Below are 13,102 nucleotides of genomic sequence, written 5' to 3' on the forward strand. Positions count from 1 at the left end.
TAATTTCACTAGATGTTATATAAATATACAATTACGTTCACTAACTTTTGTGTATACATTAATAACTGTTTTGGAACAAAAAAAATAGATTTTAGAAAATCTAGGTTACTTTATTTTTTTTAATTTTTGGATACCAAATCTGTAATGATTGACATGGCATGTACGTGCAATGCACGTGCAACGTAACTAGTAATAGTAAATATTAAGTTGTCCGATAATTTCTTTTTTATTTTGGGCATTTTATAGATTTACTTATTGTAAAGTTCAATCAGAGTTGTGAGATTTGATAATCTTCAACGGACAACTGTATTTATTATTTTTGTGCGGTAAAACTTGAACAAAAGTAACTCATTTAATAAAATAAAGTTCAAGTTACATATTTATGACTCAACTTTCTAACGTACAACTGTATATGTATCTCGAGAGGATAGAAGTCAAACGAAAATTAATGTTCGTAATTCATACAAAAATAGGCAAAACTTTCACATTTCAACCGTTCAACAAACAACTATATTCGTACTTGGACAGTGAAATTCTAACAAAGTCAAAATCATATTAACTATATCTAAAACTTAATTTTCCCTTCAAAACATAAAAGGGGGGAATATAAAGAATATACTCCCAAGAAAAAGGTAAACTTAAAGGACTAATTCATCAAATCATATACTATTGAGGTAACTTAAAATAAGGGGATTTGGCTTTTGAAGTGTGGTGAGTGTTAGTGGTCGGAGGTACGAGTAAAATTTGGCGAAAAAAGAGAGTAAATGTTAGCAGCCTAATAATTCTATAATGGTAATTAATTAATTAATGGTGTAAAATTGTGTTTCCTGATTCAACAACCGAAGGAAGAGGTTTCCTTGTTTGGCACGTCTTTTTGGGGCTATCATAACTCTATATAAACTTAGGTTTCTCCACCTCTAATTCCCTCTTTTTCCCTTCATTTTTCTCTCTCTTTATCTTCCGTTACATTTCCTCCTCCATTTTTAGGGTTTTCTTTTTCAATTTTCTCCACCTGCCGTTTTTCCCAAAGGTAGATTATTCTTTTTCGCTTTTCTCCTCCATTTGCCGTTACTCTTTTTCTTCACTTCTTCTTTGAATCTGATGTGATATGTTTTGTGTACAATTCTTTTAGGCCTTTGAATTGGATTTTCAAGATTGGTTCTAAGGTCTAAGATATAAGTTCTCAGGCAGGTATTTTTTTGGCATTTTAGCTTGATTTTTGTTGATTCAAGATTGTCCTTTTTTCCCTCCTCATGCAATGCTGTTGGAATTTTATCTGTTTTTGGAAACTCTTATGGATACCCATTTTGATTCTATGGTTCTTTTCCATTGTGGAGCATGCAAAAGGTGTAAACTTTGGCCATTTTTTGTTTTGGGTTTTCTGCAAAGAATCATTTATGAGCTAAAAAGTTTGGTCCTTTCTGTAATTTTCTTTTCTTTTAGTATCTTTAAAACCTCCATGAAAGGTGTTTCTGGCTTTCTGCAGATTAGATTTGTGAGTCCTGTACAATCATAAATTTAGTTGTTGCTTTTATTGGTTAATAATTGATTTGACAGCACCAAATAAAAGTACTTAATTTAGCTTTGTCGTGTAATTTAAATTATTTTATTTTGTCGGTTGCTGTAAGATGTTGAAATGTATTGATTATGTGTCATTATCACTTTTCGTGGTTTACCCGCGGAAAATGGAACTAAGCAGTAAGCATACATTTTTTTAAAGTCAGCTGATTCCTTATGTAGTTATTAACGCCCTCGTATAAGTTACTTACTAACTGTTCATATTATTTTTTTTAAAATTTTGATTCAAGTCAACATGGCGTTTGGGGATCTTTTAGGCCAACTTATGGACAATCCTTAAGAATTTTTGGCTACTATTTTGCATGTTATTTTTCTTTTCTTTAGTTTTTCTTTTTTTCGAAAGACCTACAAATTCTTGAATAATCAATGTGTAGACTTATAAAGATGGGACACAATGAAAGAAAAAGATATATATATATATATATATATATATGTGTGTGTGTGTGTGTGTGTGTGTGAGAGAGAGAGAGAGAGAGAGAGAGAGAGAGAGAGAGAGAGAGATCTAATAGTTGGAATAGGTTTTTTCTGGCTAGAGAACTTCTAATATTATTGTTATTACTATTAATAATATATATTTAACCTTTTGTTCACTTTTATTTTATTTGGTATGATAATGACATGAGTTAAGTTTAAATGGAGAAATGATAAATCATATAGCCAAACTAGCTTGTTTGGGACTGGGTCATTGTAGTAGTAGTTGTAGTAATCTTTTCTCCTTTCTAGAATTTTATTATGCTATAAGGTTCAGTTATTTGTTGGGACTAAGGCTCACAAAAAATACCTTAAATTTGAAAGATTTGGCTTAAGATATGCCATTACATAGGTTTAATTAAGTACTCCCTCCATTTCAATTTATGTGAACCTATTTGACTGGGCACGAAGTTTAAGAAAAGAGAGAAAACTTTTGAACGTGTGACGTAAAATGAGGCACATATATTTTGTGTGGCTATAAATCATTGCATAAAGGTAAATTGTTTCCAAATAAGGAAAGTGGTCATTCTTTTTGGCACGGACTAAAAAGGAAATAGATTCACATAAATTGAAACGGAGGGACTATATTATAACAACAACAACAACAACCCAGTATAATCCCACTTGTGGGGTCTGGGGAGGGTAATGTGTACGCAGACCTTACCCCTACCCTGAGGTAGAGAGGCTGTTTCCGATAGACCCTCGGCTCCCTCCCTCCAAGAACTCCCCACCTTACTCTTGGGGTGACTGGAACTCACAACCTCTTGGTTGGAAGTGGAAGGTGCTTACCACTAGAGCAACACACTCTTGTCAAGGGAGTATATTATAAGTTCCTTATATTAGAGCTTTATATTTCACTTAATTTTTTTCATGGTAGGGCTAAAGTAGGTTGTCTTACATGTAGGTTGGGAAGTCATATCATTGCAAGTACAAAAATGGCGTTACTTGAATCAATAGTAAGACTTTTCTTATTTTCAACTTTTGGGTTGGCTTTCAGATCTGAGCTTTTAGTTGGAATAGGTAAAAATCATGCAGGGTACGTTGAGATGTTAAGTCTTTCAGCTTGTCATTGATTACTTGGGGGATGTACTATTGCTGAAAAAGGGTTTTGTTCTTTTCTGCTACAATGACAAAAAAGCAAAAATGAAAGAAAAGAAAAGTTTGGTAGCCCATAAGCTTTTCACTTAATACAGCAGCCTTATATCTCAGTTCCATCTAGTAGAAGTAATACTATGATAAACAAACTTTAAGCTTAGTAATAATTACGGAGTGCTTCATAATTAAGCCAGATCATACTATTTGCCTCTTTTGGTAGATAAATAACTAAGCCAGATCATACTAATTTGCCCTTTTGGTAGATAAAAGATATTAAACGAGGGTATATCGAAAATAGTCTTTCTTTCATTCCAGGGTAGGGGTAAGACTGCGTACATCCTACCCGGGAATCCACTGGGTTGTCGTTGTTGGTAGATAAAAAATAAAAGGGGTTCAAGATATAGTCGATGGTGTGACAAGATCTAGCCTTGTTGATACATCTTTTGTATATCTTGGCATTTATTTTGATATCAGTTCTCTTTTAAATTTTGACTGTCATCCCATAAGATTTACCAAAAGATAGTGATTTTTATATTCTCTTTTTTCCCCTTTCCTTTGAAGTGAAAGGTTTGAATGGAATGGTGACAGGAAAGTAAATGAAAACCACCTTCTAGCTGTTGGAAAAGAGTGAACAAATTTGGTGGTTTTCTTTTGGTCCCTTTTAGTGAGTACAAAGAGAGAGTTGGAAAGTTTTGTTTGTTATGTGTGAGCTGTAAGCTTAAAAAGTTGTAATGTACCTGTTTCTCTTCCATATTAACATTCACCAGAACTTAGGCTGAAACAGTAGGTCCTTTAATGTGTACTCATATATCCTTCCAAGAGGAAACTGTGGATCCTGAGTTTCTATTACCAAGAAGCCAATTGGGGAGGTCGATATCGAATTTTAAGTTAGCAGATGTAGAATACCACTTTATGCACTACTCTTTGGTGGTAATAGAAGCAAACTTAATATAAAGAGACGTATCTTAACAATTTTCGACTGCATATACATTTTTAGAGGTAAAGGCAGTTGGTGCACCCGCACCTGACTTCTCCCCACATGTCCGCCTCTAGCCAAATGTATGCTTTTTCTGGTCATGGTTGTTTTTACTACCTTTTTGTAGAAATTTATGGAAGATGAATTTGTTACTTGTTGAGAAATTCCAAAGAAGAGTCCTTGTTATTTTGGCTTTCACACCCTTCTCTGCAAAGAAAAAAATAACATTTTGATCTTAATGTAGAACGGCTTTTGTCCAAACTTTAGGGAGAATGGATTGTCGTAAGTGAGCGAAATAAGGTGTTGTATCTATCTTGGAGTCTACTGTTTTCTTCAAATGGAAATGCATTTAAATCCAACTTAATACATCAATCTGTAAGGATTCAAATTAAAATTTCTCCTGTTAACATTAAATGATTCCTTTTCTTTGTTTGCTCCACGTTGTTTTGATGCAAACGTAACTTGTTCCAGGTACACGTGAGATTAGACTAAATTGTGCGAGCCAAAATGTTCTGTTTCTAGTGTAAATGCAGTGTGGTTCAGGAGATGAGGTATAGATTTCTGTCATGGTCTAAATCAGACTACCAATTTCAGAATCTGCTTTGACACTTCCGACTTGTCCAGATTGCAGGAAGCCCGTACTTAATGGACTCTATTCCCAGCAGTAGTGATAAGAAAACTTTGAAGAGGTGGTTTTTCATTGACAAAAGGGTTGGTTAAAAGATTCGGCACTCTTATACATCCACTAGTAAAAAAAGTCCCAACTGCATTTCTGTCAATTGCAAAGTCAATATCAGCCAAATCCATATTGTTTCAATGGACTTGAATTCGACGAAAGCCTCTCCAGTTCTTACGGATCCTTCACCATTGAACAAGTCCAGATTGGGGATCCATTCTAGTTTGTTGCCTTACTCACAATCTGGGCCTTCATTCTCCACTAGCGTGCTAACAATTCCTAGAAAGAAGCCAGCGAAGCTTGATGATGTTCGATCCAATGGTTGGCTCGACGCAATGATGTCTTCTTCACCTCCTAGGAAGAAGATTCTGAAGGAAGTAAACATTGATGTTTCTTCCGATGATGCTGATGTTACTCACCTTTCTTGGATGGTATGTTAAACTTTCACGAATGCACACTGGTCTATTTGTTTAGATGCAATGAATTCTATATCTTTGCGTAATGATAATAATCGAAGCTTCTTTGTTTGTCCAGATCAAGTATCCGTCAGCTCTCAACTCCTTTCAGCAAATTATGAGGCAAGCAAGGAATAAACAGATAGTCATCTTCTTAGATTATGATGGGACTCTTTCTCCTATTGTTGATGACCCTGACCGTGCTTTTATGTCCAATGAGGTAAATCCAGCTTTCATATGAAATTAAGATGCTCATCTGTAGACATTCACACAAAAATAATATACTCTGCAGATGCGCTCCGCTGTCAGGAATGTTGCAAAGTATTTCCCAACAGCCATCATAAGTGGAAGAAGACGTGATAAGGTAAATTTTTAGTTAACTAGTAATTCAGGTTTTAACCATGTACTTTTTATATCTCTCTTCATTTGCAGAAGTGATTTCTGATCTTTATCATTTCAGGTTTATGAGCTGGTAGGTCTAACTGAACTTTATTATGCCGGTAGCCATGGTATGGACATCATGTTGCCAGTCAAAAATATGTCGTCTACTAACGATTCTAAGTGTATTAAATCTACTGATCAGCAGGTATTACATTAGATGCTTTATCAGATTTTGTCCTCATTCATTCCCTTGTAAACATTGTTATCTAGTTCAATTTCTGACTTACTTTCCTAATTTCCTTACTACTTTTGCAAAACAATTTTGAGCAGGGCAAGGAAGTTAATCTGTTCCAGCCTGCTCGTAAATTTTTACCTATGATTGATGAGGTAGGTGCTTTAGATGACTCTTTCTTTCAGCCAGAAATGAAAAAAAAGGTAATTTAAGACGTGAACTTAACTTGTTTGACTACTTTGCAGGTTTTTAAAACCCTTGTCGAGAAAACTAAAGACATTAAGGGTGCAAAGGTTGAGCACCATAAGTTTTGTGCCTCTGTACATTACCGTAATGTAGATGAAAATGTGAGTGCCAACTTTTCTTGTTGCTTTTTCTTAATGTCAACTGGATGCTGGAGTTGCCCATGCTAACAAATGAACGGACATCTAATGATCTTCATTTTGACCACAGAATTGGCCAGTCGTTGCACAATATGTCCATGATGTCTTGAAAGACTACCCTCGACTACGGCTAACTCATGGGCGGAAGGTAACTTCATGCATCTATCTTAGTCTCTGTTTCAATTCCTTTCCACTGGAACTATAGTAATGATATAGTTAACGCTATACCTGTGCTTTTCTTTGCTGAATAGGTTTTAGAGCTCCGTCCTGTAATTGATTGGCACAAAGGAAAAGCAGTTGAATTCCTGCTGGAATCACTGGGTATATAGCTCCTTCCATCTGATTTTATTGATCCCTTCCTCCTCATCCCTCGCCGAACCCCCTAAGAGATCGAAGTAATGGCGGTAGTGGACTGTGAATTAGATAAGTCAGGGTCCTCAGAGGGCCCTTTAAGTTACAGAATTCCGCACTTAACTAAATTCGCATGCAATCATGCAGGTTTTAGTAACAGCAATGACGTGCTCCCGATATATATTGGAGATGACAGCACAGACGAAGATGCATTCAAGGTAATACACGACATTGTGTATGAATACATTGTTTTTTCTGTTTCTAATCTTAACTCGACATTGTGTATGAATACACAATGTCATGAATACATTGTTTTTTCTGTTTCTAATCTTAAGTTGATGTGTACATTGTTATTTTGTCTCATATCTTAATTTGATGAGTATATTTTGTTTCAGGCATTGAGAGGGAAATATCAAGGTTATGGAATTCTTGTTTCAACTATCCCAAAAGAGAGCAATGCTTTCTTCTCTCTCAGGGATCCTTCAGAGGTATGTTGCGAAATCATTCTTGATGTTAAGTGCCTTATTTTTTCCGTGATTATAATCTAAACACAGAAATTGAATTGATGCACAGGTCAAAGAATTCTTGGAATCTCTTGCAAGGACAATGGAGGATAAAGCTATATAAAAAGCATGAGAGGGGAGCTGAGGGAAATAGTATAGTTTTTTTGGTTTAAAAAACTGCTATTACTAGGTTTCTACAGTTTTTCATGAATAAGCTGAAGTCATTTTCTCAATCTTTGTTTTAGTATGTTATGAAGGTAGAAATTTTGGAAGTTGTTTTCTTTCTTTGGTTTGTTTTTATTTTCTTTAGTTTATCCTGTTTTTGGAAATGGAAGGTCTTCAAAGGACGTCCTTTCGCTTTTGAGTTAGTAGTAATCAGATGAAATGTTTTTGAACCAATACCTGGCTTTGTGTGTGATTTTCAGTAAGACTTCAGAGAGCTCTGTACTTCTAAAAGTGATTAAAGAGTGGGTTGAGTAAAGTGAAGTAACATATACTCGTATGTTTTTAGTAATAACTTTCTGTGTAATCTCATCAAATAACTGGAAGCAACTAATCAATATTTCACCAAAGAAGCAAATTATTTCACACGTCTTTCCCACATAACCTTTCCCTTGGAACAGAATGCGGTGTGTGAAAAAATTTGCTTACATTCCGTGTCTGTACCAACTCAATAAACAAATGATATGTTTTAAGATAACTACTCTTATTACTAAACTATAGTTAATTAATAAGCATAATTAGGCAAATAATAGGACAAATGATATGTTTCATATACTATTCTTATTACTAAATTATAGTTAATTAATTAGCCAAAGTAGTTGTGCTTGTGGTGGACAATGTTACCGGTATCTTTCTAAATTTTAATGAACAGAGTTATACGTATTTGTGCTTGTGGGAGAAAACATATACCAATGGAGTAGACCGTACACATCACCATCATAAAAAATAAAAATGAAAATTCAAATAGGAGTAACAAATATGGCTAGGTCATAGTCTTTCTGATATACATATTTACGCAGATTTTGTCAAAAATTCTATAATATGCATGCCATCCTCGAAGCCGAAAGCCGTCACTTTCAAGTTGTCCGACACTCTGCAATCTGCATTATCCCTTCGATATTGTCAATAAACTCCTAATCCTATTACAATATTTTATAAAACATACATAGCAAACTAGAAATAAATATACTCCTAGTACCTAAAAGAATCCTAGTTGGTCTATGCTATGACCTAGCCATACATGTTTTGTTTCATAACATCTCCCATGTTTTTAAAGGCTACCTCAATTTGAAAAATAATTTCTTTAACCTCTCATCTTTATCTGTTCGTTTTTTTGTGTGGTTATTTTGCAAAAGAACCACTAAAATTATTACTATTGATTAGAGCTGGAACACAAAAAGGGACATTCTTGAGGTGGTAATTTGTTTTTAAGAATTTTATTATGTCAATTGCTCGTTCTGGAAATTATTCGCAAATTGAAGCATAGCCCACAATAAATGAGGGAAAAACTAGCTTTTTGGTTGCTCTACGTCAGATGTGATTACTCTGTGTCGCACCCCTTTTCTATCCCAAAAGATATATGTGTTATGGATCGTTGTGGGTTAAAGAGTTTTTTCAATTAAAGTGATAAATTTGAACAGGGATTATTTTACTTACAGAGTCGCCACTTAGAATTTATTTTTTGGGTGTTCCAAGTCACCTTTTATTTGAATCCCTAGTCAAAGGAAGTTTTGACTCTATTATTATTGGTCTACGAAAATAAAGTCCGGGTAAGGAATTCTGTTGACCGGGGAGAAGGTGTAAGGCATTCCCCGAGTCTCGTGGTTCTAGCACGGTCACTTTATTGACTACAACTTGGCTTGAATTAATTTTAGATAAACTGTGATTTATTGATTTCCATGTTTTATCTATCCGCTTTTATATTAAAATATCGAATTATCTTTAAAACGAATCACGTGTGTGAATCTGTTTTATTTATTGTGCCAAAATCATGCCACGTGTACGTGTACGTAATTAATAGCATTTTTATTATATTTAAGGTTGTTTCACCCCAAAGTTGCGCGAACACATACTTTGATTTTAGTTTTGGGAATCATAATTATGTCACGCAAATGTATACATAATCACGATGATTCAATTAATTAAGAGTACGCCTAAAGCATTCTAGCGCATTCATGATTTGTTTCTTTCCTAAGTTTGAGATTATTGTGAAGGTCATTAATTATGGAATTACTTGTGAAAGAAATGTATGATTTTAGATATTTGAATAAATAAACCATCATATACCAATACCCTACAACCCAGCAATTGAAGCCCAAACTCATTAGGGTCCAAATCTTCCCAACTTTAAAAGCAAGTTTGAATACCATATTTCCAAAAACATGATTAAGCATATAGCATTTAAGGACTAACTTATATTATTATTTATAAAGTTTAAAGGCAAATAAATAAAATCATATGAAATAAGATAAAAAGAAAAAAGGGAAGAATAAACCTTTAATGCAAAATTTCCAAATAAATGAGTCCCCAAGAACATGTACATTAACTCAGACGAACGTCGAACAATCATAAGCGACGAATAACATCAAACCAAGTGAACGGAGCTCCAACGGAATCTTCGACCTTAACTATTAACTCCATTGTTTAGCGTGTAAAAAGAGATGTTATGAAGTATTTTTATTGGGTTTTGGGTGATGACTTGCTGGATTTTTCGGGAAAAAAAAAAGACGAAGAAAGAATGACACGAGTAGAAATTCTCTTAGCATAGAAGAAGAAAAATAATTTCTCTCAATTTCCTCCTCTCTTTTTTTCTTCTCTTTCTCCTTTTTTTCTTCTCACATTTCTCTTCTATTTATAGGAAAAAAATTCGTAATTTTTTCAGATTTATTTTTATTTTTTTTATTTTTTTTTAATTTAAAAGAATTCCCACTTCCCATTTTTCTTCTTTTTAAAAAAAAAATAATTTTTCACTTTTCTTTACTTTTATTTTTTAATTTTCCACTTTTTTTTACTTTACTTTTTATTTTATTTTCCACTTATTTTACTTTTCTTTTTTTAATTTCCACTTATTTTACTTTTCTTTTTTTAAATTACCACTTTCTTTTACTTTTTTTTTAAAAATAAATTTTCAGCTATCTTTACTTTTATTTTTTAATTTCATCTTTATTTTACTTTTTATTTTTTTAAATTTTCACATTCTTTTACTTTTATTTTTTAAATTTTCCACTTTCTTTTACTTTTAAAAAAAAACATCCACCTACTTTTACTTTTAATTTTTTTATTCCATACTTTTAATTTTTTTATTATTTTATTCCCATCCGAAAATTTAAAAAAATTATTTATTATTTATTATTTTTTAAATTTATTTTATTTTAAACTAAAGATAAAAAATAAAAATAAAACTAAAAATAATAATTTGACCTTTTTAATTATTTTTAATTCTTACCCTATATTAAAAAAATATAACAAAGCTAAAATATATATATATTATATTTCTAAAAATATTTACATAGTAGAAGGTGGTAAAAATTCAAATATAGTCAATAATTAGGTGCTCACATCTGCCCCTCTTTGCTTGAAAACATGAAGAGTTTTCAGACAAAGACTAGGTGAGACATGTGACTAATTTTTGATCAAACCGTTATTCAAAAGAAAAAGAAATAAAAGATAGGGTGTAACCGAGTCCTGGTTTTGGACTACCTACATATCCCGGGTTATAGGGAAATCAGGTCACGTGTAGTTCAAGGAGAATGGTGGAATGATGAATTGAGGAGTCGAGTGAGGTTTTGTCGAGGCTCTGGTCCGCGATCCTGCTATTATAAAAAAAAAAACTAAACAAACCTATCAGCTATGAGTTACAAGATTCCTATCTATGAGTCTTCTTAAACTTGATCTTGAGTCTTTACTGGTTCTTCATGCAGACTCTGATCTAAACCTTGATGCTCGCTAGTTGTAGGTGCTAGTTCATTGTTCTATTGCTTCTTCTAATCAAAACGGGACTCCAATACTCGTGGCTTCAATCATGTCTTGAGCATTCCACATCTTTTCAACTGCTTTTGCATTTTGGATTCACCTATTTTTTCTTTTCTTTTATTATGAATTAAGACTTCTTCTTTTGGCCATCTCGAACCCTGTGCCTTGAGGTAAAACCTACTGAGACACCAAAACAAACAAACGAACGAAATTTTTCTACCCAAGTTTGCACTAGGAAAATTTTGTGAGCTATTGTAATTAAATTCTAAACTTGTTCTTTATTGAAAGCAATAAAAGGTCGGGAATGGTGTACCCAAAAAAAAAATAGAGACTAGGAAATGGAGACCCTATGTCTAAAATAAAAGAAACTAAGGAGTGAAGATCCTATATTGAAAAAGCGACTAGGGATTGGTGTACCCTGATACTGGTAAGTAAATGTAACAAGGAGTTGATACCCTATATTATGGAAAAAGAATGTAATCAGGAGTTGATACCCTGTATTACTGAAAGGAATTATAACCAGGGGATGGCACCATGCATTACGGAAAAGAAATGTAACCAGGGGTTGGTGCCATGTATTACTGAAATGAAAATAAATCCCCTGGGCGAAAAGGTTCTATCTGGGTTAAACTGTGAAAAGCGAGCCTGGGCGAAAATTACTTCTACCCAGAATATGAGCTGGATTCCACTAGGCGAAAAGTTTCTACCTGGGTTAAGCTACGTAAAACAACCTGAGCAAAGAGTACTTCTACCCGGAACTATGAGCTGGATCCCCATAAGCGAAAATGTTCTACCTGGGTTAAGCTATGTAAAACAACCTGAGCGAAGAGTATTTCTACCCGGAAACTATGAGCTGGATCCCCCTAGGCGAAAAGGTTATACCTGGGTTAATCTACGAAAAATATCCTGAGCGAAGAGTACTTCTACCTGGAACTATGAGGTGGATCCCACTTGGCAAAAAGGTTCTACCTCGGTTAAGCTACGTAAAACAGCCTGGGCGAAGAGTACTTCTACCCGAAAACTATGAGCTGGATCCCCCTAGGCGAAAAGGTTCTACCTGGGTTAAGCTACGAAAAACAACCTGGGCGAAGATTACTTCTACCCGAAACTATGAGCTGGATGCCCCTAGACGAAAGGGTTCTACCTGGGTTAAGCTACGTAAAACATCTTAAGCGAAGAGTACTTCTTCCCGGAACTATGAGCTGGATCTCCCTAGGCGAAAAGGTTCTACCTTGGTTAAGCTACGTAAAATAACCTGAGTGAAGAGTACTTCTATACGAAAATTATGAGTTGGATCCCCCTAGGCAAAAAGGTTCTACCTGGGTTAAGCTACGAAAAACATCCTGAGTGAAGAGTACTTCTACCCGGAACTATGAGCTGGATCCCCCTAGGAGAAAAGGTTCTACCTGGGTTAAGCTACATAAAACAACCTGAGCGAAGAGTACTTCTACCCGAAAACTATGAGCTGAATCCCCCTAGGCGAAAAGGTTCTACCTGGGTTAAGCTACGAAAAACAGCATAGGCGAATAGTACTTCTACCCGGAACTATGAGCTGGATCCCCCTAGGCGAAAAGGTTCTACCTAGGTTAAGCTACGAAAAAAAGCCTGGCGAAGAGTACTTCTACCCGAAGCTATGAGCTGGATCTCCCTAAGCGAAAAGGTTCTACCTGGGTTAAGCTACGTAAAACAACCTGAGCGAAGAGTACTTCTACCCGAAAACTATGAGCTGGATCCCCCTAGGAGAAAAGGTTATACATAGGTTAAGCTACGAAAAACATCCTGAGCGAAGAGTACTTCTACCCGGAATTATGAGCTGGATACCCCTAGGCGAAAAGGTTCTACCGGGGTTAAGCTACGTAAAACAGCCTGGGCAAAGAGTACTTCTACCCGGAACTATGAGCTAGATCCCCCTAGGCGAAAAGGTTCTACTTGGGTTAAGCTACGTAAAACATCCTAAGCGAAGAATACTTCTACCCGGAACTATGATCTGGATCTTTCTAGGCGAAAAGGTTCTACCTGGGTTAAG

The 13,102-nt window shown here is 34.7% G+C and overlaps 1 protein-coding gene across 2 annotated transcripts; it reads left to right on the top strand.

Annotated features, from left to right (window-relative positions):
• Positions 1-912: 912 nt before the first annotated feature.
• On the top strand, positions 913-7,500 carry LOC104117283 (probable trehalose-phosphate phosphatase F). Of its 2 annotated transcripts, XM_070182741.1 has the most exons (15): positions 913-1,030; positions 1,133-1,187; positions 2,954-3,005; positions 4,592-4,671; positions 4,745-5,227; positions 5,331-5,471; positions 5,544-5,615; positions 5,712-5,837; positions 5,963-6,019; positions 6,110-6,211; positions 6,318-6,395; positions 6,499-6,568; positions 6,746-6,816; positions 6,994-7,086; positions 7,172-7,500. In XM_070182741.1, exons 5-15 carry the CDS (start codon positions 4,937-4,939, stop codon positions 7,223-7,225), a joined length of 1,155 nt encoding a protein of 384 aa, XP_070038842.1. In that variant the 5' UTR covers positions 913-1,030; positions 1,133-1,187; positions 2,954-3,005; positions 4,592-4,671; positions 4,745-4,936; the 3' UTR covers positions 7,226-7,500. The 2 variants fall into 2 exon arrangements, with proteins under 2 accessions (XP_070038842.1, XP_009626608.1); XM_009628313.4 differs by lacking the exon at positions 2,954-3,005 and having other exon boundaries at positions 1,133-1,191.
• The last annotated feature ends 5,602 nt before the right edge of the window (positions 7,501-13,102 follow it).

This window comes from Nicotiana tomentosiformis, chromosome 8 (genome assembly GCF_000390325.3).
Source record: "Nicotiana tomentosiformis chromosome 8, ASM39032v3, whole genome shotgun sequence".
In the NCBI taxonomy this organism is placed as follows: domain Eukaryota; kingdom Viridiplantae; phylum Streptophyta; class Magnoliopsida; order Solanales; family Solanaceae; genus Nicotiana; species Nicotiana tomentosiformis.

Bases quoted from the DNA above. Each gene is read 5' to 3' on its own strand.
- LOC104117283 (XM_009628313.4), top strand. From the start codon at position 4,937: ATGGACTTGAATTCGACGAAAGCCTCTCCAGTTCTTACGGATCCTTCA. The intron at 5,838-5,962 runs GTATTACATTAG...AATTTTGAGCAG, and splicing joins TTAAATCTACTGATCAGCAG to GGCAAGGAAGTTAATCTGTT. The intron at 6,817-6,993 runs GTAATACACGAC...ATTTTGTTTCAG, and splicing joins CAGACGAAGATGCATTCAAG to GCATTGAGAGGGAAATATCA.